Source organism: Lithobates pipiens, unplaced genomic scaffold (assembly GCF_037356315.1).
Source record: "Lithobates pipiens isolate NorthernLeopardFrog02 unplaced genomic scaffold, aLitPip1_a1.2 Scaffold_27, whole genome shotgun sequence".
In the NCBI taxonomy this organism is placed as follows: Eukaryota; Metazoa; Chordata; class Amphibia; order Anura; family Ranidae; genus Lithobates; species Lithobates pipiens.
This window is the reverse complement of record NW_027507788.1, coordinates 22,373,336-22,398,316: the sequence shown is the minus strand read 5'-3', so window position 1 is coordinate 22,398,316 and position 24,981 is coordinate 22,373,336. Positions and strand designations below refer to the sequence as shown.

Sequence of the window (24,981 nt, the reverse complement as noted above, 5' to 3'; positions counted from 1 at the left end):
ACATTATTACAAAAGCTGTTGGGATTAAAATTACCCATTTCTTGTAACAAAATCTTGATTAGAAATATATTTTAGCGGCACTTCAGGTCAATTTGTACACAAGCGACAAGACTTTTGTCAGGGACTGTATATATATATATATATATATATATATATATATATATATATATATTATTTTTTTTTTTTTTAGCAGAAGCTAGAGAACAAATTGGTCGGTTGTGCACTTTTTTTTATGTCACACGGTATTGCGCAGCGATTTTTCAAATACAGTTAAGAATACACTTTTCAAAATGGTAACCCATTTTTTTTGGAAACTATAAAACAGGGATCCTCAAACTACGGCCCTCCAGCTGTTGCGGAACTACACATCCCATGAGGCATTGTAAAACTCTGACATTCACAGACATGACTAGGCATGATGGGAATTGTAGTTCTGGAACAACTGGAGGGCCGTAGTTTGAAGACCCTTGCTATAAAAGATGATGTCATGCAGAGTAAATAGATACCAAACATTCTAAGCTTTAAAATTGCGCACGCCTGCAAATTTTACTATCCATAGGAGACGCTTTAAAAGCCTTTACAGGTTACCATATAGATATACAAAGCAGGTCTAGTGCTAGAATTACTGGCCATGATCCAGCGTTTGCGCCAATACTGCAAACGAGTATGATGATCGTGGTTTGCGTGCATGCAGGATCAATGCACGAGTTCGCCTTTGCGTGATTTTTACACTGTTGCTTTACATTTATTTTTTTTGGATCACTTTTATTGCTATTACAAGAGATATAAAACATCCTTGTGACAGCAAGACATGTGACAGATACTCTTTATAGAGAGATTTGGCGTCTATAAGACCCCAAAGCCCTCCTTTGTACTTGAAAGCATTCAAAACGCCAAGATTGGCATTTTTGAATACTTTCGATGTTCAAAAAATGGAGCCGTTAAGATGCCGGTAAATCGGAAGTAATGTCATGCCATTTCTTCTGGGTTACCATAGCGGCGACCCAATCAACGCTGATTTCAGCGTTCTTCGGGTATCTGACCAGCTGGCAGATGTGCATCACCCTGGTACAACCACTTGAAGTCAAATGATGTACCAGGTACGTGATTTGGCGACAAGTGGTTAAACGTGAAGTAACTAAGTCCAGTAGGCCACAACGATCTTCTATATTTTTTCCTAATCTTTCTGCAATAAAGTGACTACTATCAGCATATGTGTAGTTTGCACCTTGACACTGCTATGTGAAGCCGATTCCCACCATCGCCTTGTACTCACCACAATGTGAATGGGAGGAAGTTCTTGCAACATACTGTCAGGAGCCAGCAGCGGGGACATGTATGGATTTTCCACAATAGCAGAAGTCTGTAAGGTCATGTGGGCCACGCCATTTTGAGAGCGCAGGGGCTGAAATCCTTCTGGAAAGGCCAGAAGAGAAGTGGAGGGGGACTGTGGGGATGATTTGTCCTCACTGGAGTGTGCAGGGGGAATGTTCTCTTTAGAGTGTGTAGAAGGTTCTCGGTCAAAGGAGGTGTCACCCTCACTCTCGCTCTCTGTTAAGAAGAAATTGACGGGTTTCTGTGGGCTGGTGGGAGACAACAGATCGCTGCCTTCCGATTGGACGGACAGTGAAGTTGGTGAATGCTGCCCATTTGCCGAGGAGGAGGAGCCATTGGACTGTGTTCCGCTATGTGCATGTTTGTTTGGGGCTCCGATTCGTCCACTGTGCTGGTTTGGAGTTCCAACTGCAAAGTTGGTTTCCTCGATGTACTGATGGCGGTTCAGATCCTGGCAGGTTTTGCTCTTTAAAGACACCTTGCGGTTTAAAAGAGGCTCCTCTGCTAGTGCTGCCTCCGATACGCTCTTTCTCACCGTGTCTGCAACAAAAATCATAAAATTACATTAGAAAGTGTTTTAGGATCCTAATTATATTAAGGCCCCTTTCACACGGGCACTCCGTTTCTCTGTTTTTTTCATCCATCCGTTGACAGATGAAAAACGGACATCAATGCATCTCTATGTAAACAGATGATCAACCATGTACATCTGCTTCCATCAACATTTGTTTTTTGGAACTGGTAAAATCTTTCTTCCATTAAAAAAAAAAAAAATCGGATCTGACGAAAAACGGATGTATCCGTTTTTGCATTGGTAGCGGAAGTAAGAAAAAAAACTGATGTATGACTGATGTAAACTGATCTGTTTTTTTCTTTGAAAAAACATAACTGAACAGATGAAACAAACGGAATGCTTGTGTGAAAGGACCGAAAGCTCCAAGCTATTTATGAAGGTTGCACAGTTACATAAGAATATTTAAAAGCGGAATTCCAGGCTCAACCCCATCCCCCCCCCCCCCCCCCATGCTAAATAACCTGTGTAAGAAAGATGTATATACTTACCTTTTTTTCAGGTCACATGATCTCCCCCGAGTCAGCCAGCAGTGGCTGCAAGGGAGGGGCGTGAAGAGAGCGCTCAACAGCCGGCAGGGGCGGACTGACAACTCATGGGGCCCCCGGGCAATAGGGCAATAGGAGATTATGGGGCCCCCAGGCAATCAGAGATTATGGAACCACACAGTATACACAAACGCACACACACAGTATACAATCACACAGTATACACAGACATGTTTCTATTGGCTAAGAAGGTACTGTAGAGGCGGGGCAGTTATAATCTCTGGATTTTTAGACCAAAGGGACATTTCAGAGACAGATGTAAAGAAAAAAAAAAAAAACACAGATTTTTACATACTGTCCCTGGTTTTACTTAGGCTGGCAACCCTGATGGGGGCCCCTAGTGGTCCGAGGCCCTCGTGCACTGCCCGAGTGGCTGAATGGTCAGTCCGCCCCTGACAGCCGGTGATGTTTTGTTACCGTACACAGGTTTGTTAGCGTAGGTGTTTGGAAGGAGCAGTTTTAAGATTAGTTAGGTCTAGCCTGGAATTCCACTTTAGCTACTTCTCTTCTGCCCTGTCTTATTGCAGCAGGCAATGTGGCCTTTTACATTGTCAGTCAGACAGCGGTGAAGAGGTTAATGGGTATTTTCAGAGTCAGTTGTAGATGTAGTCTGGTGGACTGAATCACTTTCAACAAACTACACAATAGACTACTAACAGGCACCTCATGGTACCCATCAACCCTCTAAAATGAAAGCCTGACCTGGATTGGCCCTGTCCTTGCTCCCTTCCATTAGATTGCTCAGCCAGGATGCGGCTCCTTGTCGGATGTCTCTGAGAAATAATGCTGTCCCTCGTTTTACTTGACTCAGTGAACTCTGCTTTTCAACCGCTGGTTCGTCCACAGGGACTCGTTCCGTGCCTGCATAAGAGCAAAAGAGTGGAAAAAAGGTGGAGATAAGTACATCATCAAGATTACTGAAATATCATAAATCCTTAACAAAAAACAAGCTAATAGGCACCACACCATACATCTAAAAATGTACATTTTGATTATACAACCCCTGGCAAAAAAAATATGGAATATGGAAAATGTTCATTCACAGACGTGCCTCAAATCTATTTTCATTAAAAGGATACTAAAGCTTCAAGTTTTTTTTTTTTTTTTTTTTAAATAACAAACGTCATACTTACCTCCACTGTGCAGTTGGTTTTGTAAAGAGGGGCCCCGATCCTCCTCTTCTGGGGTCCCTAAGAGGTGCTCATGGCTCCTCCTCTTCTCAAGTGCCCCGTTAGAGAAGCGCTCTCCTTCGGGACACCCGTGCGGGCGCGCTTCCATCCCCTGCTTCTGCGTTTATTGACACAGACAGGACTCAGCCCCGCCCCTTCGGCCGCAGCGTCACTGGATTTAATTGACAGCAGCAGGAGCCAATGGCTGCGCCGCTATCAATCTATCCAATCAGGACCCGAGACATCACCTGGAGATGGTGTGCTCGTCTACTTTGTGGGGGGCTGGTACACTACAAGAGGTTTCTCATCTTAATGCACAGAATACATTAAGGCAGTGAAGGCGAACCTTGGCACCCCTGATGTTTTGTAACTACATTTCCCATGATGCTCATGCACTCAGCAGTGTAGTTGAGCAGTATGGGAAATGTAGTTCCAAAATAACTGGGGTGCCAATGTTCGCCATCACTGCATTAAGGTGAAAAACCTTGAGGGTTTACAACCCCTTTAAATGAATGAACCTTTTCCATACTTTTTTTACAGGGGTTGTACAAAGACTCTTAAAAAAGTTAAAACATAGAAATATTTCAAACACATAGGCATCAACTGCAATTGCGTACAATGCCAGTGGTCAATTAAACATAACCCTAGATCAGTGATGGCGAACCTTGGCACCCCAGATGTTTTGGAACTACATTTCCCATGATGCTCATGCACTCTGCAGTGTAGTTGAGCATCAGGGGAAATGTAGTTCCAAAACATCTGGGGTGCCAAGGTTCGCCACCACTGCCCTAGATGATCATTCAGGGTGTTTTACATGAAAGTCACCAACACGTTTTGCTGGGACAAAGCCCGCTTCCTCAGGGGAACTGCCATTAAACTTTGTCACAAATGTTCAAAATGCATGCAGCTTAGGTCAGGGAAAGAAAAAGGGGCAGATAAAACCGCAACTACTGTGTAATAGGGGAGACCATCCTTATGGAGATCTATACATTGTACTAGGGGGAAATCAAAATGTTCCCTCGAATAGACTGAAAATTACAAAAGTAATCTAAAGCCAACAGGGGTTCAGAAAGAGTTTTTGCCTCCTCAGGCTCTATTCTTCAAGATTACATAGGTCCCCTTTTATATATGCTGCCTGGCAGAGCTGCTGCTAAATAAATACATTGTCACGTTTACTATTAAGCCAACAAAAACAAAAGCGAAAGCGCAATGTCAAGTAGGCCATAGTAACCAATCTGGAATAGTCTTTCATTGTAGTGACCACCTTAGAACAAATTAAAAGTACAATCTGATTGCTGGCTATGAATCGGTGCACTTTAAGCATCATTGCTGCTCTCTCTGCAGCATCCTGAGAAAAAAAAAAAAAATCTGTACCTGCATAAGCGCTAAGACACTTTGAAAGCACGCTGAGCGGCAGCAGCGGGTCCATCAGGGTCAGGAGGCGGGATGGGGATGCTGTGGCCTGTAATAATGTGGCTGGATAGGCAACCATGATCCCATCTGGTAATCTAACCCCAACAGAAGCAGCACGCATTGCTACGGTGATACAAAGGTTACCACCGGCACTGTCACCAGCCAGGCAGACCCTTTCACCTGTGGAGCCTGAAAATACAAAGACACAGAAATGGAATTTTATACATACGTACGCACCATGTACATGGAAAAAAAAAAAATGACACATGAACTTTAAAGGGCTTGCCAATCCATGTCCTACATCAGTCTCGTTTTACCTCCTCCCCTCAATTTCCAAGACTTCCTATTGGCCCTTTAATGTAAAGGACAGCTTCTTTAAAGTGGTTGTAAACCCTTACAAACCACTTTGACCTACAGGTAAGTCTAGATTAAGGTTTACCTGTAGGTCCAAGAAATATCTCCTAAACCTATACGGTTTAGGAGATATTTGCCCGATGCATAGTAGTCCATTATGCTTTACCTTTGCAGGGAATGAAAGAGGAAGTAAACCCATCAGGGTTTACTTCCTCTTTAACCACTTCAGCCCCGGAAGATTTTACCCTCTTCCTGACCAGAGCACTTTTTGGGATTCGGCACTGCGTCACTTTAACTGACAATTGCGCGGTCATGCGACGCTGTACCCAAACAGAATTGATATCCTTTTTTCCCCACAAATAGAGCTTTCTTTTGCTGGTATTTGATCACCTCTGCTGTTTTTATTTTTTGCGCTATAAACAAAAATAAGCGATAATTTTGAAAAAAAAAAAAAAAGCATTATTTTTTACTTTTTGCTATAATAAATATATAATGCGATTTTTATCGGGACTGCGACATTATGTCGGACACTTTTGACACTATTTTGGAACTGTTGTCATTTATACAGCGATCAGTGCTATTCACAGTAATCAGTGCTATAAAAATGCACTGATCACTGTGTAAATGACACTGGCAGGGAAGGGGTTAAGTGTGTCCTGGGGAGTGATTCTAACTGGGGGGGGGGGGTGGGCTTCAAGCCACATGACAGAGATCAGGGAGCAGTGATCTCTGTCATGACACAAGCCAGAACGGGGAAATGGCTTTTTACATAGGACCTGTGACGTGTCCCAGAAGATTGCAGGGAGGGAGGGGGTGAGGTGAACTTTCTTCCAGTGCCACTGTGCCAGGGGAAGGAGTGGGACCTGGATGCCTGTAAAAACAGGGTACCCGCTCCTCCCCCCAAAAAAATGACATGCCAAATGTGGCATGTCAGGGGGTCACCTTCACTTAAATCGGAAGTTCCATTTTTGGGTGGAACTCCGCTTTAAAAAATTAAACACACAGTTAAAATGCCGTGGAGAGGAGGAGGAGCTCCATATGCCCGCATCGCGGGACAGGCGAGTGTCCGATTATTAAAAGTCAGCAGCTAAACTTTTTGTAGCTGCTGACTTTCAAATGGGTGGAACTTCCACTGTAAAGAGTTATGCTGCATTCACACCTGAGCGTATTTTTTTTCGGGCAGAAAGTCGCGCATTTTTAGGTCAAAAGGTCACCAATGTAAAAAGCGGAAAAAAACGCCTGTAATCTGCATAAAAAAGAAGCTTGTGTACTTTTCATAACTTTAGTAAGCTCTACATGTTTGATATACAACTAGAACGTAAAAAAAAAAAAAACTGACGATTTTCAGATCATGTGTATGGGACACAAGGAAGTGGTGCGCAAACTTTTAGAGGTTGAGAGCTACCTGGACAACATAGAGAAAATCAAGATTTCTGGGGGGTGTCACCCTTTAAAAAAAAAAATAAAATAGAAACTTATCAGGCCCCCAATGAAAAGACAGCATGAAGCACCCAGTGTGTAGCAGCAGTCCTCTGCCACGCCATAGCAGTGTTCACTGCCTCCTTTCACATCAACCGCCTCCACACTCTAGCGTCTTGTGTCCTCTGACCCTTAACATAATACCCCCCCCCCCATTGTAGTGTCCTCTGCATCCCTTCCTATCCCCCCCCCCACTCTAGTGTCTTGTGACCTCTGCCACAGCAGTGTGCTTTGCCCCTTTACATAACTCCCCTGAGCTTCCCCCCCCCCCCCCTGTAGTGTCCTCTGCCCCCTCTCCCCCTTAGGAGTGTCCTCTACCCCTTCAAATCCTCGTCCCCCCACTGTAGTGTCTTCTGCCCCTCTAACTCTTCCCCCCCAGCACTGTCCTTTGCCCCTTTTAAACACACACAGCATTGTGTAGGGATCACTCTATTACCTGACAGCACGTGTACAGCAGAGCGGGAGGCAGCATAGTACTGGACGCAGAGCCGGAGTGGGAACTGCTGGAGTTAACTTTTCAAGTTAACCAGCAGGTGATTGGTTTCTAGGACCACCTGGCCTCTTAGCAACCAATCACCTGCTGGTTAACAGAGGCAACTCCATCCAGTACTATGCTGCCTCCCACTCTACAGTGAAGATGAGAGTGGTGGAGGCAGCAGAGGGGGAAGGATTGGCAAATCAGGCAATTTTTGTGAGCTACCCGTCAGCTGCCCGCAGCCAACAGGTAGATCGCGATCGACAGGTTGCCGACCCCAGTTCAAGGCTTCAATAGGACAAAGGAAGCTACAAAGCAAGCTTCGGCTGCGGTGCTGTCTATCTTAAATAATCCACAGTTCTCAGGAAACCCTTGGACATGTGGAAAATGTTTAAATAAAATAAGTATATTATATATATAAATAAATAAATTTGACCCTGAATCATTAGCGGAGGTCCACCCTAAAGTGGACCTTCCGCTCCTTGGAATCCTCCCCCCCTCCGGCGCCACAATTGGCACCTTTCAGGGGGGAGGGGGGTGCAGGTACCTGTACAGTACAGGTATCTGCACCCACTTCCGGGATAGCTCTCTGCGGAAAGGGGCGTAGATTACGCCCCTTTCCGAAAGTCCCCCGCTGCCTGCTGGGAAACACACAGATCCCAGAGGCAGCGGGTCCATCCTTATTGCGCAGCGCGACTCGCGCATGCGCAGTAGGGAACCGGGAAATGAAGCCGAAAGGCTCCACTTCCTGATTCCCATAACCAAGATGGCTGCGGCAGCACCCGAGAGACGATCGAGAGATCGGCTTCGGGGGCCGACATCGCGGGCGCGCTGGACAGGTAAGTGTCACTATTTTAAAAGTCAGCAGCTGCAGTATTTGTAGCTGCTGGCTTTTAAAAAAAAAAAAAAAAAACGGACTCCCGGCGGACTCCCGCTTTAAGCATAACAATGTTTTTTCTAAGTTTTGGATAGACGGAGAACAAGCTACTAGGACAGGATTGGGACAATAATAAAAACCTGAAAGAGGTTCCAACCCTTCTCCACCTAATTCAAAGCAAGAATAAAAATTGAGCTGTTTACTGAAATCTGATGAATATACAAGTCAGATGAAGTGTGTACTGACCCAGCAGCCGACAGTTTTTCAAAGCCCAGCAATAGGCATAAAAACATTCTTCAAGAGCCCTTGGGAAAGGAGCCTCTGGGGCAAGAGAGTAGTCCACAGATAGGATGGGCGCCTCGAGCTCCTGAGCCCAAATCTTCAGGTAGGGCTCATGCGACTTTGAGGTCTGTGCTACAAACCCCCCACCGTGGAAATGGACGATCAGGTCTGTAGAGAGAGGGGCCGGGCGAGATCTCAGGCGAAGGTCAAGGCTCAGAGGACCTTCAGGTTTTGTGAAGGTGTTTAGTTCCTCGCTCTCCTAAAATAAACAGGAATGTGTTAAAAGTATCGTCACAATTAAGAGCATGGTATAAATTTGGATTAATATGCATCTTTTCCTTATGTTTTCATATGGGCTGAGTAGGGAACACTTAACATCCTGACCTGTGTGTTTGCCGACTTAGAAACATATAGAGGACAGAGTTACTACTGAATTTAAACACCTGTAGAATGGGGAGGGGTTTGCTACAGAATCATTGCCAGCATGGAAACTAGACTGTAGGCTGCTTTTGTCTTTTTCAAAATGCATGAAAATGTGAGATGCTTAATGTAAATAATTTTGTGTCTTAATGGTTTTAAAGCCTTACATATACAGTATGTAATTATATGCGGAACTGCCATGTTTGTTCATTACATATGCAAGCTTCAAGCGGGATTCCTCTGCGGTTTTGTTTTTTTTCTTACCTGTGTCACTGGTGGGCGATTCCTACCGTCTCTTAGCATTCACGATCGGCGTGTTTTTGACCCCCGGAGTGACTATTTTTTTGCTTTGGATAACTTTTAAAAAAGCAGTCCGGCGGTTTCCATTTTTACTGTGGGCGTCTGAAGCCCACAGGCATTTACTTCCTGTATGCGATGGCGCTGGGCTCCCAGCATCCACCGCTCCATCTCGCGCATGCTCACTGATAGCTATAGTGGTAATGGCAGATATAGCTGCCTGCCCACTTTGAAAATGGCAATTTCGGACACGCCCTCATCACGTGACCGGCGTCCTTCCGAAATCTCACGAGATTTCGGCATTACTATGTCCCCCATGGATTCTTGGGAAATAGCTTAGAAATTTCCCAGGGACCATTGCGAGGCCGATAACCACACCTACTCCCAGGGGAGGACAGCCCGAAAGTCAGCACAAACATCAGAAATATAAGGCAAGTACTGAATAATATTTTATTTAAGTGTTCATTACTGTAAGTATGTTAGCATGTGCTTTAAATAAGAAGAAGAAAAAAATTTAGGTACAAAACCGCTTTCACTTCACTCAACCTGCTTTGACTTTCTGCAAACTCTCTATCTCCATGATTGTATCTTAGAAGTCCTTCAGCAAGGAAGCTAATCCCAATTGTTTGACACACAGCCAGATTGGTGAAGGTGAAGGCAAGATTCTATTCTATCAATAAAATCAAATTTCTTCAAAAATTTAGACCAAAATGTATTCCGCTACATAAAAAAAAAAAAAAAAGAAAAAAGAAAAGAAAAAATGCAATACGCGTATATTATTGGTTTGTGCAAAAGTGTCTACAAACTACGGTAAATATACTGGAATTGACGCAGCTATGACACTATACTATAATGACATGATCAGCAACTTATAGTGTAACTTTGATAGGGTGGCAGGCAAATTTGGCGCCAACAGACACTATCTGTGAGGGTCACTAACTGACACCGACATCGCTAGTGACACTAATACAGTGATCATACTATACACTGACACTGTACTAATGACACTGGCTGGAAAGGGGCTAACATCTAGGGGCAATCAAGGGGTTAATTGTGTGCCTAACAATGTGTAATGTGTGCTGCTTTTACTTTACTACCTGGCTGTTTTTTCTCCCTGCTTTGCAGAGAGAAAAAACAGTTAAACTTGCTGTTCACAGTACACAGAGTTCTGTGTTTTTGTAAAAACTGAACTCTGTGTGTGATTGGCCACAGCCAATCAGCTGACTTCAAGCAAACTCATTGGCCTAAATCAGCCGTCAAACTCTTACTGTGTCCAATCACAGCCTGGGTAGGCAGAGGGCACACATATGCAACCCAAAACCGGAAACAAGCCAACGTACAGGTACATTGTCCGGCCTGCCTGTGCAACCCACCCGCAGTAAATCTACTGTGGAAGGGAGGAAAGTAGCTAAAGATCAACTGTACCTTTAACAAAAGCTAAACTGTTAAAATCAGTGCTGAAAAGAGTAAACTTGCAAAGACATTTTTGTTTTGGTTAAAAGGAGAAGTCCACTTCTCCTGTTTGACTCTTGCTTCTCCCCGCTTCTACTCCTTCCCTCTAACCTACCTCTACCCCCCTCCACATTATGGCCCTCTATGACAACAGGAGAGACTCTCCCCCCCCCCCCCCCAACTTAAGCGCCTTTAGGCCTATTTGCTAAAGGGACCATCCATTGGGGTGTTCTAGTTAAAGAGGGATTCCACCAAAAAGAAAAAATATTAAAAGCCAGCAGCTATAAATACTACAGCTGCTGACTTTTAATAAATGGACACTCACCTGTCCCGGGTTCCAGCGATGCCGGCAGCCGAGGCCGATCGATCGCTCGGCCCTCGGCTGCTGCCGCCACCATTCTAGGTGAGGGAATCAGGAAGTGAAGCGAATCGGCTTCACTTCCCGGTTCCCTACTGCGCATGCGCGAGTTGCGCCGCGCAATAGGAAATCTCCGCGCTGTCACTGGGACCCGTGTGTGTCCCAGCAGACAATGCGGCAGGGCAGGAAATGGCGTAGACTCCCACGGGAGTCTATGCCCGGAAGTGGGTGTAAATACCTGTCTTTGACAGGTATCTCCACCCCCCTCCCCCCTGAAAGGTGTCAATTGTGACACCGGAGGGGGGGGAGGGATCCGATCAGCGGAGGTTCCACTTTAGGGTGGAATCCCGCTTTAAGCTCCTAAAATCTTTATCTTTGAGTTAGATTCTAGGCTAGACTACAGAAAATGTCTATGGGTGTTTGAGGAGGACCCTCCAGGCACAGTATGCTCCCTTTAGGGGTGCCGGAGGAGCCTCACCAGGATCCCGGATTTTTTTGCAGTTTCAGCTGGAGTTTGCCACAGTGAAGGTGGAACTGACTCAGAAGCTACTGACCCTGCCTTCCCTTAACAGTTATTATTTCTGACATGCATTTGGGTCATTATATTGTCTTAACGGATGATATTTCGTATTTTCTTGTGGTGAACAAATAAAAATAACATTTTTGAAAGACAGGAGAAGTCCAGCCTGAGCTTTTTTTTTAGGCTGGGCTTCTCCTCTTTGTCACAGGAGTGCAATTCGTTTTGCACTCCTGTGACCCGTTTTTCAGCAAAGAGCAGTCTGATGTCCACTCTCCGCTGACGTCACTGCCATCAGTCGAGGCAAAGCGTCATCCCGACTTCCCACGTCTGGATCTGCCAGCTGCCTTGACTAATGGCAGTCTCAGCGAGCCGCTGAGACGGCTGCTCCCTGCTCCAATGAGGAGCAGTGAGGAGAGACGCTGACTGACAGTCAGCACCTCTCCTCTCGGGGATCTGTGAGAACCGAGCCATCGGCTGTGTTCGGTGGCTCGTTTTTCAGTGCAAAGACGACGGGGGGCAGATGCAGCATTGGTCTGATGCTGCATCCACCTAGGTAAATATGATTTAATAAAAAAACCCCCATACTTCTCTTTTAAGAGAGGACCATCGCTCTCCGTATGGAAGCAGTGGTTTCTCTGCAGCAGTCCGACGCCCCCTGCTGAGTCGCAGCGTGTTTGTGTGTGATTTTTTTTGCAAGTTTATAATTTTCAGTACCATGTGTTTAACGGTTTGGTTTATGCAGAACATACAGTTTGGCTTTAACATCGGCTTTCCACACTACCAGTAATTTCATGTTCAAAGCGGTCACGTTATGATGCGCAGTCACTGACCTGGCCCTCACGCAGCTGGTAAGAGATGAGACGCATGTTAACAGGACCCGGTCCACTATGAGCTACAGGAGGACTGATGGTGACGGTGAGCTGAGGATCGGAGGACAGCGGCATCTCCAGAGGTTCAGGAGGCACAGAAAGGGTCTTGTTGATGCGGACTGTTGTGGCTATTCCAACCAAAGACTGCGATAAAAAAAGGAAAAAACAGTTACACATAAACCCCCCCAACCACAAAACATAAAAAAAAAAGTGAATACATTAAGTATTATACTACTTCTAGATTTTTCTCACTTATAGAACTTTGAAATCTACTTTTGTCTCATCAGAGCTCACAGATGCACAATATGGATTTCCAATAGCCCATAATTCTAGCCCACATTTTAGCCCATTCAAAGTAGTAGTGGGGATGCATTGATATATTGTCAATGGCAGCATTCCAAATCGGTGCGATGCCAACTTTGCCGCTCTGCACCGATTTGCAAAAGTAGTTCCTGCACTACTTTTGCCGATTTTCGGTGTGACTTCAATAGACATTTGTGCATGAAGCCGCACAGATGTCCATCAAGTAGCACCTGATCGCGCTGCTGACCTTGCTACTTTGTAATCGTGCTACTTCAAGTGAAGTAGCTTGATTTCAAAGTAGCCTCAATGTGAATCAGCCCTTAAAGAGGAAGTAAACCCTGATGGGTTTACTTCCTCTTTCATTCCCTGCAAAGGCAAAGCATAATGGACTACTATGCATCGCAATAGTAGCCCATTATGTGTCACTTACCTGACACAGGAGCCAGCGATGTCACCGCTGTCCCCTGTAGTCTGGCGCATCCATCTTTTCGGTGGGGTCTCGCAGCTCCGCCGCTGTCATTCGGCGGAGCCGCGATGACGTCACTCCCGCGCATGTGCACGGGAGCCGACACGCGCGGCAGCTCCATTGTTGAAAATGCCGCGCTCAGTGCGCCTGCCTGTCTTCGGGCAAATATCTCCTAAACTGTATAGGTTTAGGAGATATTTCTTGGACCTACAGGTAAGCCTTAATCTAGGCTTACCTGTAGGTCAAAGTGGTTTGTAAGGGTTTACAACCACTTTAAACGTCATTTTTTACTCACTGTAAGCAATTCCATCTCTGTGATGTTCCAAAAAGACTTCCAGAAGTTTACATCCAGGTTTTGGGTTATCCTTTCATAATCTGCTCCTCGTAGCTCCGGGTCCATGGCGTATCTTCCACTTATGAAGAAGGAGCTGGCTGCTACACCTGCATAGAAGAAGGGAAAATTGAATTCCACTCTGCTGCTTGCTGGGGACACAAGCTGCAATATAGCCAGTTACATGAAATCATCTGCCAGATACAGTATTAGGCTGGCCATACACTATACAATTTACTTATTCAATTTCCTTTAGATTTACCTACAACTATATAGTGCAAGGGCCTGCCCAACTGCATACAAATTGAAAGGGTTTAGGTTTTACACTCATATTATATGGTAGATTTGGTAAATCTAAAGGAAAGTTGAACAAGAAAATTGTATAGTGTATGGCCAGCCTTACTCCCAGTTATAGTCAGTGGCCCCCCTATCTATGCGTTTGGCCCCCCATCTTACATGTGGGGCACCGGACTCATGGATTCCAACATTTTATTTAAGCTCGTGATTAGAGCCAGAGGCTCCAATAGGCTTAAAAAAAGGGTGGGCTCAGGGCACTGCTATGGGTGCATCGCGCTCCCCCCCACCCCCCCAAAAAAAATATACCACCAGCCTCCACTGATTATGGCCCTAAAAGGAACATGATCTCTAGATGATACAGGACCTGGCAATATGTTGCTACCTTTACTTAATTTGAGCATTTTAAAGGGTAAAGTTGTGGTGAGCTCCTTGTGAGTCCAGTGTACGGGAATCTGCAGCCACAAGAAACGTGCGATTCTTACTGCTGGATTCTCCATTCATTCACATATGGTGTAAAGTGGATCTATAAAAAAAAAAAAAACACCTCCCCCTCCAGTCTTGATGTCCCATCTCCTGTCATAAAAGATCCAATGATAACATTATTATCTTTTCTACAGAAACTGAACTCTGGGCTTTGTCCTATGCTGATCACCTGACCACATGCCACAGCAATGGTCCTGTGATTTCAGCTGATTGGGAGGAACGGGGTTCAACCAGGGCTGCCGATTGGCTGGCTTTGCGTGATTGACAGACCCCTAAGCTCCTCAAGCAGAGATCACATGATCATAACAAAGATACAAAAAGAGCCAATGATAACATGAACTGAACTTTCCATCAGAAATGGTGCACTGGGCGTGGTCCAGTGTTGGTCTCCTGACCATATACCACAGCTTCCGTCCCATGATTTCAACTGAATCAGGGGAACAGGGATCAACCAGAGGTGCTGATTGGCTGGCTTTCCCTGAATAAGTGCCGGTTCACACAGGGGCGACTCAGATCCGACTTTAAGTTGCCCCAAGTCACCTCAGGTCGCACAACATGTAGAATTCAATGTAAGTGAATGAGAGCCGTCTTAATGCACACTACTGAAGTCGCTCCGACTTCAGAAAAGGTTCCTGTACTACTTCAATCCGATTTGTAGGTGACTGGTACCCATTGATTTCAATGGAGGTCGCCTCCAAGTCGGATCTCGGTCTATACAGAGGCTACTCTCAGAGAATTATCAGCTCTCAAAAGGAGTTCCCCCCTGAGAGCTCATTCTCTGATTGGCCACGGCAAGTCGCCTGGCCTGGAGTAGTGTTGTAAGTCGCGTCCAAGTCACGTCAAGTCACATCAAGTCACATCAAATCACGTCAGGTCAAGTCAGGTCAAGTCAGGTCAAGTCAGGTCAAGTCAGGTCAAGTCACGTCAAGTCACGTCAAGCCACGTCAAGTCACATCAAGTCACGTCACGTCAAGTCACGTCAAGTCACGTCAAGTCACGTCAGGTCACGTCAGGTCACGTCAGGTCACGTCAAGTCAAGTCACGTCCAAGTTGCCTCCAAAAGTCGTGTTGCCCCTGTGTGAACCGAGACTGACCCCTAAGCTCCTCCAGCAGAGATCACAGGACCGTACTGGGGCACTTGGTCACATGACAAGCATATTGGGGGGGGGGGGGGGGGTTGTAGTGTTTTCAGAAGCACAGGTAAGTCATAAAACCCCTTTCCCCTATTTATTGGAGCAGGATGGTCTCTTGATTTTAGAATATACCAAGGAGAATGAAAGGAGTTTCTTCTAGAGGCTACATCTAGAGACAGAAAGGTGCCGTTTAACAGAAATCTATGAGACCGTGTGCGATCCCGCTCAGTGTTTACCCACAACTGAAATATCATTACACAGAATACTCCTTAAAAGCATAAAAACAAATAAAGCAGAGCAATCTACAATCCGATGCTTTCTACAGGGTGCACACTTACCGTAATAGGCTACAAGAGCTCCCTCAGCTGTCAGTGAGAGCATAGTGAGGAGGAAGAGGGGAAACCATCACATTACAGCAAACATGGCGTCCTCCTCTCACACATATACATGCATTGTACAGACATTGGTAAGTGATTCACACAACTGACATGCAGTTACACCAAACAGGAAACCCAATGCAACAAAGATCATATTCATAGATGTATTTTGTGTTCAATGAATAGGCTTTTTTGTAAATGAACATTGCATTGATTATTACAACTAATCTGATTTTCAGATAATCTACAATAATCCCACCAAACCATCCGCAGGCTAAAAATATGAACTAGACCTTGGAAACAAGCAAAGTATTTTTATGGTCAAAGTAGTCTCATGCTGAACATGCAATGTGACCATTAGCTGTAGGGCTGATCTCTGCACTGGCAGATGGAGGCAATAGGTTACTGACCCAATATATCATATGCAGCCAAAAGATTGGCCTCCCCAATGGTGGTGGACCTGTTAACTTCATAGACGGCTAAAACCATCATATGCAACAATTGAAGCAGAAGGCTCCCACTGTCCCAACACACAATTTTAGTTTTAGGTACTAATATTTTGGGGAAGTGACTCCATTTAGGAACCTCAAGATGTATTGTTATGCACAGCTGCAGTTGCAATTAAAGTGAGGATGGCTGTCAGGAACCGTGTTCTCCAACAAGGTGGCCTGCTCAGGGATGGGGAGCTATGCATGCACTTAAATGCTTACTGTGGGTGACTTCTTTATGCTCCCTACTATTAGTGCTAGAAGGAACCATATTTGTGGAGGTGACCCGATCAAGGTGCACAGCAGGTGTACATGCAGCTTAATTGCCTTTAAATGTTTTCTATGGGGTTGATTTACCAAGACCCCTTTCACACCACATCGCCCATAGTGTCGGCGGTAAAATGCCGCTATTTTTAGCGACGCATTTCGGCCCGCTAGCGGGGCGCTTTTACCCCCCGCTAGCGGCCGAGAAAGGGTAAAAACTGCCAGCAATACGCCGCAATAGCGGCGCTTTGCCGGCGGTATTACAGCGCTGCCCCATGGATTTCAATGGGGAGCAGCGGTGGAGGAGCGGTAAACACACCGCTCCTTCACCTCTCCAAAGAAGCTGCTGACAGGACTTTTCCCTGACGTCCTGCCAGCGCACCGCTGCAGTGTGAAAGCCCTCGGGGCTTTCACACTACAGACAATGGTGCAGCTTTTTTAGGGGGCGGATTGCAGGCGCCATTTCTAACGCTATAGCGCCTGCAAAACGCTCTGGTGTGAAAGGGGTCTAAAAGCGGTGTATGTAAAATCTGGTGCAGCTGTACATGGCAGCCAATCGGCTTCTAACTACAGCTTGTTCAATGAAGGATACGTTCACCTTTCAACAAAAAATGATAAATGCACATTTTTTTGCAGGTACAAAAAAAAAAAAAAAAAAAAAGTGCATTTATTATTTTTTGTTTCTGGGGCCTCTAAAGCAGGGGGTGCCCAACCATCTGAAGAGCGAGGACCACTTAAAGAGGAAGTAAACCCTGATGAGTTTAGTTCCTCTTTCATTCTCTGCAAAGGTAAAGCATAATGGGCTACTATGCATCGCATAGTAGACCATTATGTGTCACTTACTTGACACAGGAGCCAGCGAAGTCACCGCTGTCCCCTGTAGTCCGCCGCATCCATCTTGTTGGTGGCGTCTCGCAGCTCCGCCGTTGTCATTCGTCGAAGCCGCGATGACGTCACTCCCGCGCATGCGCACGGGAGTCGACACGCGCGGCAGCTCCATTCTTGGAAATGCCGCGCTCAGTGCGCCTGCGCGCCGCTGTCTACGGCGCATGCACCGTAGACAGCGGTGCCCGTTTTCGGGCAAATATCTCCTTAACCATATAGGTTTAGGAGATATTTCTTGGACCTACAGGTAAGCCTTAATCTAGGCTTACCTGTAGGTCAAAGTGGTTCGTAAGGGATTACAACCACTTTAAGCGACTTGGTAACCGGTCACGGGCCACAATGAGTAGAGCAGGTGGATGACAGGTGCAGAGCGGACACAGGGCACTCTACTCTATGGGTCCTCCGATCTGCCCTGACGGAAGGGGATTGATCCCCTTCTGTTTTGTTTTTTTTGCGAATCATATTGGAGGTAGGCGGTTGTAAAAGGACACAAATCCGTTTACATCTGCCGTGAAGGTGAATGGAGGGTCTGATTGAGTTGTACTGATTGTGTGAAAGGGGCCTTTCACACTAATGCAGCGCAGTGTACCTGTGTCTTTCCTGCGGGTTAGCTACACTTTGCCATATACTTCTATTATATCCTGCAGATGTGGTGCACTTTCTGAAAGCACGCCAAACCCGCAGGTAATAACAGAAGTCTATGCCTCAGTGCAGGTAACCTGAAGATGCACTGTACCTGCGGATCAGTTTGAATGCAGCCCAGTAACCACTGCGCAGATATGCCCATATATACAGTGCGATTTTAGTAATAAACTGACCTTTAATAACAGTCTTCCATTCAGGTATCGCTTGCCGTTGCTGTCCCCGGCAGAGTGCATTTGCTATCACTCCGCCTGTGGCAAGAGATGGTGCTCTACAGGAAGCATCAGCTTATACAACTCTGCTCCACAGCTGCTTGCTTTGCTGGATTCATTAGCAACACAGATGCTCTGGGATGGCGGGTCTGCAACCCATGATCTGGGCTTGCCAATCTGCCATCCCACAGAAGGAGGTCGCGGGTCACATCAGGGGGCTCCGCGGGCCACTGGTTGGGCACTCCTGCATCTGCAGATTGCTGGTGCCATGCAGGTCTCCTGCAGATCTGTCAGTGTATCTGTCTGCCTGTACATCTTGTTACGGGCAAATAAAATACAATCTAACAGGAAGAGAGAAGTACCACAGCGCTCCACAGCAACGTGGTAGTTCACCTAAAAAGACAAGCTGACAGTCGCAAAGGCTTACGAACCTTGTAGTTTTCCATTCACAAAGGACTGTGCATAAGTGACGTGGCCAGGCTGGCAAAGCCCCGCTCGGCCACGTTTTTTTTTTTTTTTTTAATTGTGACAGCTAGTGGGGGACACAAGATCCCTGCTAGCTGTTGGGGGGAGGTGCAGGGGCCAGTCCATTCATAACAGGTTACACCCTGATTATGGGTGTAACATGTTACAAAAGGTGAACTTATCCTTTAATCGTTGACAAAAAAAAACCTGGAAGCAGATTCGTTTCTATGCAGAGCTGCACCAGATTTTGCACACTTCAGTTTTAATAAATGAACCCCAATATCTTCCAGAAGACAGCCCTTCTCATAGGTTGGCCTTCAGGCTGTAGGGTACCAAATTTCGATCATTGTGTGGTCATCCCTGCTCAACAGAAGTTGATTGATTGACTTCTATCGAAGGGACATGTTGGACAATGTTCACAGATCGATGGCTGTAGCTGCTGATCAGTGTATTCTGACAGCTAGGGGTGCCATTGTCAAAATACAATGTCCTGGCTGGGAAGGGGACAACGCTATCAGTTACTGAAAAAAAAAAAAAAAAAGTGGATGGCCAGCTTAACGGATGAGCTGCCAGACTTCTAAAAGTGCCATTCTAGAGAAAGACAGAATGCAAAGTTTAAATCATGAAAGAAGGAGAGATTAAAGGAGAAGTACAGCCAAAGCTTGTTTGGCTGTACTTCTCCTGTGGATCAAAAGGAATGCAATTCGTTTTGCACTCCTGTGACATGTTTTCAGTAGACAGCGGGCTGAAGCCTGCTGCTGTCACAGAGCTGGTCCAGGTTTGGGCAAGATCGCGACAATGGAGTTGGGATCCACCTACATGCCTGGACCGAGCCGCTGAGAGCCTGAGCTGGCCGCTCCTGCCCCATCCACAGCCCAGCGCTCCTGTGAGCACAGGGGGGGGGGGGGGGGGGCAGAGCAGAGAGAGGTGCCTGATAGTCAGCAGCTCTCTGCTCAGGGAGCTCTGAGAAATGAGCAATCTGCGGTGTTTGATCGCTTGGTTCTCAGTGTTAGAGCCAGTGAGGGGACAGATGCAGCATTGGACCGATCCTGCATCCACCTAGGCAGGTATTATTGGGGGGGGGGGGGGGGTGGGGGGAAGTCCATACTTCTCTTTAAAGAATTCCAGGTAAAAAAAAATTCCCAAACAGTGGGGATGTGTTTTTGTCTGGGGGACATAAGAGCGGAGATATACTTGCCTAATCTGCCGATCTTCCACACATAAGACCGGTTCCTGCTGCCCCTACCCCCCCCCGCCAACAGTCTTGTGGATGGACTGTACCTGGCATCACACCCATAGAACAGTTCTAGACTTGAGGATGGCAGGAACAGTTTACTGCTGGCCTTGGCGGAGTGCTGTTTTCCGGAGGATCAAAGGATCTGGTAAGTACAGGCATACCCCACTTTTAAAGAGGAAGTAAACCCTGATGGGTTTACTTCCTCTTTCATTCCCTGCAAAGGCAAAGCATAATGGACTACTATGCATCGCATAGTAGTCCATTATGTGTCACTTACCTGACACAGGAGCCAGCGAAGTCGCCGCTGTCCCCTGTAGTCTGGCGCATCCATCTTCTTGGTGGGGTCTCGCAGCTCCGCCGCTGTCATTCGGCGTAGCCGCGATGACGTCACTCCCGCGCATGCGCACGGGAGCCGACACGCGTGGCAGCTCCATTGTTGGAAATGCCGCGCTCAGTGCGCCTGCGCGCCGCTGTCTACAGCGGTGCCTGTCTTCGGGCAAATATCTCCTAAACCATATAGGTTTAGGAGGTATTTCTTGGACCTACAGGTAAGCCTTAATCTAGGCTTACCTGTAGGTCAAAGTGGTTTGTGAGGGTTTACAACCACTTTAAGTACACAATGGGGTTTATTTACTAAAGCTGGAAAGTGCAAAATCAGGCTCACTTCTGCATAGAAACCAATGAGCCTCTAACCCCAACTTGTTCAATTAAGCTTTGGTAATAAAACCTGGAAGCTCATTGGTTTCTATGTAGAAGTGATCCTGATTTTGCACTTTCCAGCTTTAGTAAATAAACCCCATTGTGTACTTAAAAGTGGGGTATGCCTGTATAACCTTTCTGTGCACCGCTGGAAAAAACAAGCAGTTAACCTGTGCAGTGCGGGCACAGCCATACTGCCTGGGAAAACCTTTTTATCTTGGAGTTTAGCTTTAATAGTAGCTGGAAACAGCCTTGGCCTAGGTAATCGTAGTCACCACAAGATAGTTGTCCTATAATACTGTAGCTACCTTCAGCACATTTTAAAGGTAGGTCATGGGCATCTGAAATCAGATTGAGGTCAGTTTGCATATACAGTATGTTGCTGAATAAGATTCAATTCAAACTTTGCATCCCGTAAATTGATAGAAAAAAAATGCTTCACAAACAAAAGCAAGCATAAACACCTGGCCACTGGCACAGGTACCGGGTGTTATTTTCAAACACTGCGTTTTCTATTCAATTGCAAAAGACAAGGCAGCATTTGACCAGCTTTGCCTACAGTCTAAAGCAGGGGTTTTCAACTGGTGACCTTCCAGCTGTTGCGAAACTACAAGTCCCATGAGGCATTGCAAGGCTGACAGTTAAACGCATGACTCCCACAGGGAAAGGCATGATGGGACTTATAGTTTTGCAGCAGCTGGAGTGCCGCCAGTTTGAGACTTCTGGTCTAAAAGAAACACAGCACAACGCGAAGCAGGTCAAACACAGCCTCTCAACGGTCATGTGCAAGCCCCCATTCACATCAGCGCGATTTTTAAATGCGAGTTGACATTGCCAGCATCGGCACTGTCCCAATCGATGCAATGCCGACTTTGCGGTGCGGCACCGATTTCCAAAAGTAGTTCATGTGCTACTTTTGACGACTTCGGGGGGGCGATTTCAATAGACATCTGTGCATGAACCCACAAAGATGTCTTTCAAATTGCCCCCCAAACTCGCACTGAAATGTGGGTTTTAAATCTGAACTCGCACAATTGTAAACCCGCGTTCAGTGTGAATGAGGGCTTAAGCGCATTTAAAGCGGAGGTCCACCCTGAAGTGGACCTTCCGCTCATTGTAATCCTCTCCCCCTCCGGCGCCACAATTGGCACCTTTCAGGGGGAGGGGGGTGCAGGTACCTGTACAGTACAGGTATCTGCACCCACTTCTGGGATAGCTCTCTGCGGAAAGGGGCGTAATCTACTCGCGCATGCGCAGTAGGGAACCGGGAAATGAAGCCGAAAGGCTCCACTTCCTGAATCCCATACCCAAGATGGCGGCGGCAGCACCCGAGAGACGATCGAGAGATCGGCTTCGGGTGCCGACATCGCGGGCGCGCTGGGCGGGTAAGTGTCCTTATTTTAAAAGTCAGCAGCTGCAGTATTTGTAGCTGCTGGCTTTTAAAAAAAAAAAAAAAAAACGGCGGAACTCCCGCTTTAAAATCAATGGTATTATGTATGGAAATGCATGTCAAATGCAAAAAAAAAATAAAAAAAAATAAAAAATAAAAAATCACACCCATTGACATGAGCCCTAACTATTGTATCGGACATGCACAGGCAAGTCCCAACAATGCAAACCAGCAGCTCAATGACTCATCAAAGTGATCACCACTAGAGGGCGTTGGTTACTACAACCTACTTTATAATGACAGATGGAATGTATTAACAACACAATTTACCTGCATGCAATGCATTGTAAATGTTTAACCACTTCCATAGCGGGCCTATTCTGGCACTTCTCTCCATGTAAAAATCATAATTTTTTTTGCTAGAAAATTACTCAGAACCCCCAAATATTATATATGTTTTTTTTAGCAGACACCCTAGGGAATAAAATGGCGGTCATTGCAACTTTTTATCCCACAAGGTATTTGTGCAATAATTTTTCAAACGCCCTTAGTAAGACCCCACATCTCTCCTCCAGGCTGGAAAGCATGACATCTGGAAAAAAATATTTCACCGATCTCATGCTGACAGCCGCGATCGCAGCTTTGTTTACTTCCAGGTAACCGGGCGTAACGTCATAACGTCGCGCCCCGGGGGCTCCCACGGTCATAGAGATGACCGTTGACCATCTGGTCACCGGAAATCTCTATGCTCGTCATCCGGCGGCAGGCGATTCTTTTTCCGTGCCCCCGATGGCACGGGAGAGCCCGGAGAAGCACCGGATGGGCGGCAGGAGGTGGACGCCCCCTCCCGTTGCCTATAAGAACGATCAAGCATCGGAACAGCCGCTATGATTGTTCTTATTGTGCACAGAATCGCCGGCCGGAAAGATTGATATCTGAATGATGCCTGTAGCTATAGGCATCATTCAGATATCCCTCCACAAACTAGAGAACATCATTTTACTATGGCTGGGTATTGAAGTGGTTAAAGCGGAGGTCCACCCTAAAGTGGACCTTCCGCTAATTGGAACCCTCCCCCCCCCCTCCGGCGCCACAATTGGCATCTTTCAGGGGGGAGGGGGGTGCAGGTACCCGTACAGTACAGGTATCTGCACCCACTTCCGGGATAGCTCTTTGCGGAAAGGGGCGTAGATTTACGCCCCTTTCCGAAAGTCCCCCGCTGCCTGCTGGGAAACACACAGATCCCAGAGGCAGCGGGTCCATCCTTATTGCGCAGCGCGACTCGCGCATGCGCAGTAGGGAACTGGGAAATGAAGCCGAAAGGCTCCACTTCCTGATTGCCATACCCAAGATGGCGGCGGCAGCACCCCAGAGAGACGATCGAGAGATCGGCTTCGGGTGCCGACATCGCGGGGGCACGCTGGGCGGGGTAAGTGTCCTTATTTTAAAAGTCAGCAGCTGCAGTATTTGTAGCTGCTGGCTTTAAAAAAAAAAAAAAAACGTCGGAACTCCCGGCGGACTCCCGCTTTAAATAAGTTTTTACTTTTCTTGTAAAAAGAGGAACTTGGAAAAATATATAAAAAAATAAAAAAAACACGCATTTAAAGAGCCGCGGTTTGCCGACTCTCTCTACTTACTTATTCCAGATTCATGGCGCTTGTAATTCTCCCCAAATGACACCAAACCGATAGAGATAGCAGCGCGACTCGCGCATGCGCAGTAGGGAACCGGGAAATGAAGCCGAAAGGCTCCACTTGCTGATTCCCATACCCAAGATGGTGGCGGCAGCACCAGAGAGACGATCGAGAGATCGGCTTCGGGTGCCGACATCGCGGGGGTGCGCTGGGCGGGTAAGTATCCTTATTTTAAAAGTCAGCAGCTGCTGTATTTGTAGCTGCTGGCTTTAAAAAAAAAAAAAAAAACGGCGGAACTCCCGCTTTAAATAAGTTTTTACTTTTCTTGTAAAAAGGGAACTTGGAAAAATATATTAAAGCGGAGGTCCACCCTAAAGTGGACCTTCCGCTCATCGGAACCCTCCCTCCCTCCGGCGCCACAATTGGCACCTTTCAGGGGGGAGGGGGGTGCAGATACCTGTACAGAACAGGTATCTGCACCCACTTCCAGGATAGCTCTCTGTGGAAAGGGGGCGTAGATTACGCCCCTTTCCGAAAGTTCCCCGCTGCCTGCTGGGAAACACACAGATCCCAGAGGCAGCGGGGTCCATCCTTATTGTGCAGCGCGACTCGCGCATGCGCAGTAGGGAACTGGGAAATGAAGCCGAAAGGCTCCACTTCCTGATTCCCATACCCAAGATGGCGGCGGCAGCACCCGAGAGACGATCGAGAGATCGGCTTCGGGTGCCGACATCGCGGGCGCGCTGGACAGGTAAGTGTCCTTATTTTAAAAGTCAGCAGCTGCAGTATTTGTAGCTGCTGGCTTTAAAAAAAAAAAAAAAAAAAAAAACGGCGGAACTCCAGGCGGACTCCCTCTTTAAATACGTTTTTAGTTTTCTTGTAAAAAGAGGAACTTGGAAAAATATATTAAAAAAGAAAAAAAAAACACGCATTTAAAGAGCCGCGGTTTGCCGACTCTCACTACTTACTTATTCCAGATTCATGGCGCTTGTAATTCTCCCCAAATGACACCAAACCGATAGAGATAGTCTGCAGGAATGGGCGGATGGAAGGAGTGAACTGCAAACAGAAACAGACGATGGGATTAAACAGGCAGGTCACTTGAAAACAGGAACAAAGAGTAAAAATCACAATTAGACCTAAATCCAGCGCAAAGGTTACAGGTTACAAAAGGAGCGGCAAGGGTCATATCAATAGGATGTAAACCTAAGGCAACAGGTCAGAATACATAAACATCTGTGATAAAGGGATGTTAT

At 46.4% G+C, this 24,981-nt stretch overlaps 1 protein-coding gene across 5 annotated transcripts in view; it reads right to left on the bottom strand.

The window, feature by feature from the left end:
* Positions 1-24,981, bottom strand: part of LIPE (lipase E, hormone sensitive type) — a 126,270-nt gene that overhangs the window by 9,623 nt on the left and 91,666 nt on the right. For 4 of the 5 annotated variants that reach the window (XM_077456602.1, XM_077456607.1, XM_077456605.1 and 1 more), the window contains exons 3-10: positions 24,694-24,784; positions 15,771-15,797; positions 13,484-13,629; positions 12,381-12,563; positions 8,468-8,762; positions 4,998-5,225; positions 3,157-3,315; positions 1,277-1,875 (exon numbers count right to left, since the gene is read on the bottom strand). In XM_077456602.1, coding sequence (XP_077312728.1) covers positions 1,277-1,875; positions 3,157-3,315; positions 4,998-5,225; positions 8,468-8,762; positions 12,381-12,563; positions 13,484-13,629; positions 15,771-15,797; positions 24,694-24,784 — 1,728 coding nt within the window. The remainder of the gene's footprint in view (positions 1-1,276; positions 1,876-3,156; positions 3,316-4,997; positions 5,226-8,467; positions 8,763-12,380; positions 12,564-13,483; positions 13,630-15,770; positions 15,798-24,693; positions 24,785-24,981) is intronic. The other variant, XM_077456603.1, reaches the window with a different exon arrangement.